General features: G+C 69.7%; 1 protein-coding gene across 1 annotated transcript; it reads right to left on the bottom strand.

Annotated features, from left to right (window-relative positions):
* Positions 1–208: 208 nt before the first annotated feature.
* TIGD5 (tigger transposable element derived 5) lies at positions 209–1,999 on the bottom strand. Its single transcript, XM_075706271.1, has one exon. It carries the CDS (start codon positions 1,997–1,999, stop codon positions 209–211), a length of 1,791 nt encoding a protein of 596 aa, XP_075562386.1.
* Positions 2,000–2,511: the final 512 nt, after the last annotated feature.

Here is a 2,511-nt window from a genome sequence, read left to right as displayed (position 1 = left end):
TAGCCCTAAATTGTAACCCCCCTCCCTTAGCCATGGTAACCCAGGGGCGTTCGGGCCTCCTGAGCCCCAGGGACTGCCCGTGACGGAGGGGTGAGGGGAGCTGGCACCTCCACCGCCAGCCCCCTGGGACAACCGGGGTGTCCCCAGCCCCGTGCCCCCCACCCCAAGTGGGGTGGTTGGTAGCCAAATGGTCGCGGGTTGCCCTGCCCTAGGAATGGGGGCTGCCGCCGCGGTGCAGCCGTTGGGCCATGCTGATGAGGGAGCGGAGCTGCACCAACTTCAGTGGCCCCACTTGCCGGGGGTCCTGACCCTCCAGCCAGCGCAGCGCCGTCTCCAGACCTTTGATGGCTTCCCGAGCTGTGGGCAGCAAGGCATCCCCTCCTTCCCCACCCTTTCTGCCACCCCCATCTCCGGCAGCTGCCTCCTCCTCATCCTCCTCTGCCCCACAGCCCCCGGGGCCTTCCTCCTCAGCGTCCTCTTCCCCATCGTCCTCCTCTGTACCCGGGGCCGTGTCGTCCAAGTGCAACCAGTCAGCCACCTCCTCGGGAGCCAAGCGCTTGTAGGCCAAGGCTGCCAGGTGGGTCAGGTCGCTAAAGACTTTGCTGTCCCCACCGCCTTCCTCCCTGCGTGGGGGGTCTCCGTGCTCTTCCTCCCCGGGCTGAGGCTCGAAGGCGGCGCGCAGTCCCAGCAGCCAGCACTTCTCGATGGAACCGGGAGGGATGAGGTCCCAGGAGAGGCCAGCTAGGTACAACATGTCCTTTAGGAGGAAGGACCGCACAAAGTCCATGGGGCCACCGGAGCCACCACTGCCACCGGCTGCGCACGAGACGGCCAGGCGCAGCAGTTCCCGCTTGTAGAGCTGCTTGAAGGCGGACACCACCCCCTGCTCCAGCGGGGCCGGGATTCGGCCTCCTCCTCCAGCCGAGCTGCTCCCGGCTGGGCCCTTGGAGAGGAAGAGGGCACGGATGGAGCCGTCGGGCGTCTGCAGTGGGGGGGATTCCTCAGGGCCCGTGCCAGAAGGGGGTGGCGGGGAGCTGAGCAGCAACACGGCTTTCTGCTGCAGGCAGCTCCGGCGCAGATAGCGTTTGACACCCGGCACGAAGTCCTCAAAGAACCAAGCCCGGAGAAGGGCCGGTCCCAGCCTGGCTTCGGGACTGTAGCGGTAGCAAGCGGGGAATTTGTCCTGGTTGTGATGGCGGAGGCTGGGGGGATCGCGAAGGCCCCCAACCACCAGCGGCTTGAGCTTGTGGGAGCCGGTCAAATTGGCGGCCAGCAGCACAGTGACCCGCTCGCGCGGAGCCGGCCGCCGCCGCGCTGTTGCCGTCACCCCGCCAGCCTGCCCCGGCAGCAACTTCCAGTAGAGTCCGGTAACGTTGGCGTTGTAGATCTGCTCGTCGCCATAGCCCCCGGCATCAGCAGCCGGCATCGGTGAAGTCTCGGGGCAGGCGGCAGGAGCCCGCTCAGGCTCAGCAGGGAGGCTGCCCTCGCCGTAGATGCGCTGGCTAGAGATGCCGTGACGCTTCTGCCAGCGCCAGAACCAGCCATGGCTGGCCTTGAAGGTACACTCGGGACCGTAGATCTGCCGGGCGAAGGCCTCGGCCTGGGCCTGGATGAGGGGCCCGGAGAGGGGGACGCCGTGCTGGCGGAGGGCGAGGAACCAGGCGTAGACGGCGCGGTCGATCTCCTCCTCGTTGGCCAGGCGCATCTTCTTGCGCTGGGTGCCCACCTCACCCCCCAGCTGCTCCAGGAACCAGCGTAGCTTGGCCTCGTCCTTCAGCCAGCCCCTCAGCGTACCCCCCGGCACCCCGAAGGCCCGGCACACCGACGCCTGCCGCTCGCCTTTCTTCACCCGCTCGATGGCCTGGAGCTTGTCCTTGATGGAGTAGGCCCGCCGCAGCGCCATCTTCACCGACACCCCCCCGGCTGCGCTGCTGCCGCCCCGCCGCCCTCCCGCCATACCGGCCGGCCCCCCACCCGCCTCCGGCTCCCCCGCGGGCATGGAGCAGCCCCCGCAGCCATGGGCCGGCGCGGTACCGGGAGGGGGGGGCGCGTTATAACCGGGGCGGGGCGGGGGGTGGCGGGGGGGGGGCGCGGCGCCTTTGTCTCCGCTCCGGCCCTGAGCCGGCCGGTAGGGCGGGGCGGCGCGCAGCGCGCATGCGCGCCCCCTACAGTGATTAGCTTGCGCCGCTCTCCCCCCTCCCGCCCCCTTTCCCCTTGCCCTTTTGGACTCTTCCCCGCAGCTCCGCCACTGCCTTTGGGTTGTACCACTCTGCGACAGGGGGGATAGCGCGCCTTCCCGCTTCCCCCCCTCCCTGCTTACCCCCGCCTTGCCGGGCTGTTCCACCGTGGAGAAGGGGAGGGGGTGCGGAGATCCGCGCTGTGAGTGCGGCAGGTTGTTTCCCCTCCGCGCAGCCGTTCTCTCCCCCCCCCCCCGCCGCGCAGTGGTCCGCTCCGCCCCCACAACCCCCTGCGCGCTGCGCGCCGCCTCCCTTTGCCCGGTGGAGGCCGAAC

Source organism: Pelecanus crispus, chromosome 2 (assembly GCF_030463565.1).
Source record: "Pelecanus crispus isolate bPelCri1 chromosome 2, bPelCri1.pri, whole genome shotgun sequence".
Lineage (NCBI taxonomy): Eukaryota > Metazoa > Chordata > Aves > Pelecaniformes > Pelecanidae > Pelecanus > Pelecanus crispus.
Note: the sequence above shows the minus strand (reverse complement) of the source record. Positions and strands in the feature narration are given on the sequence as shown.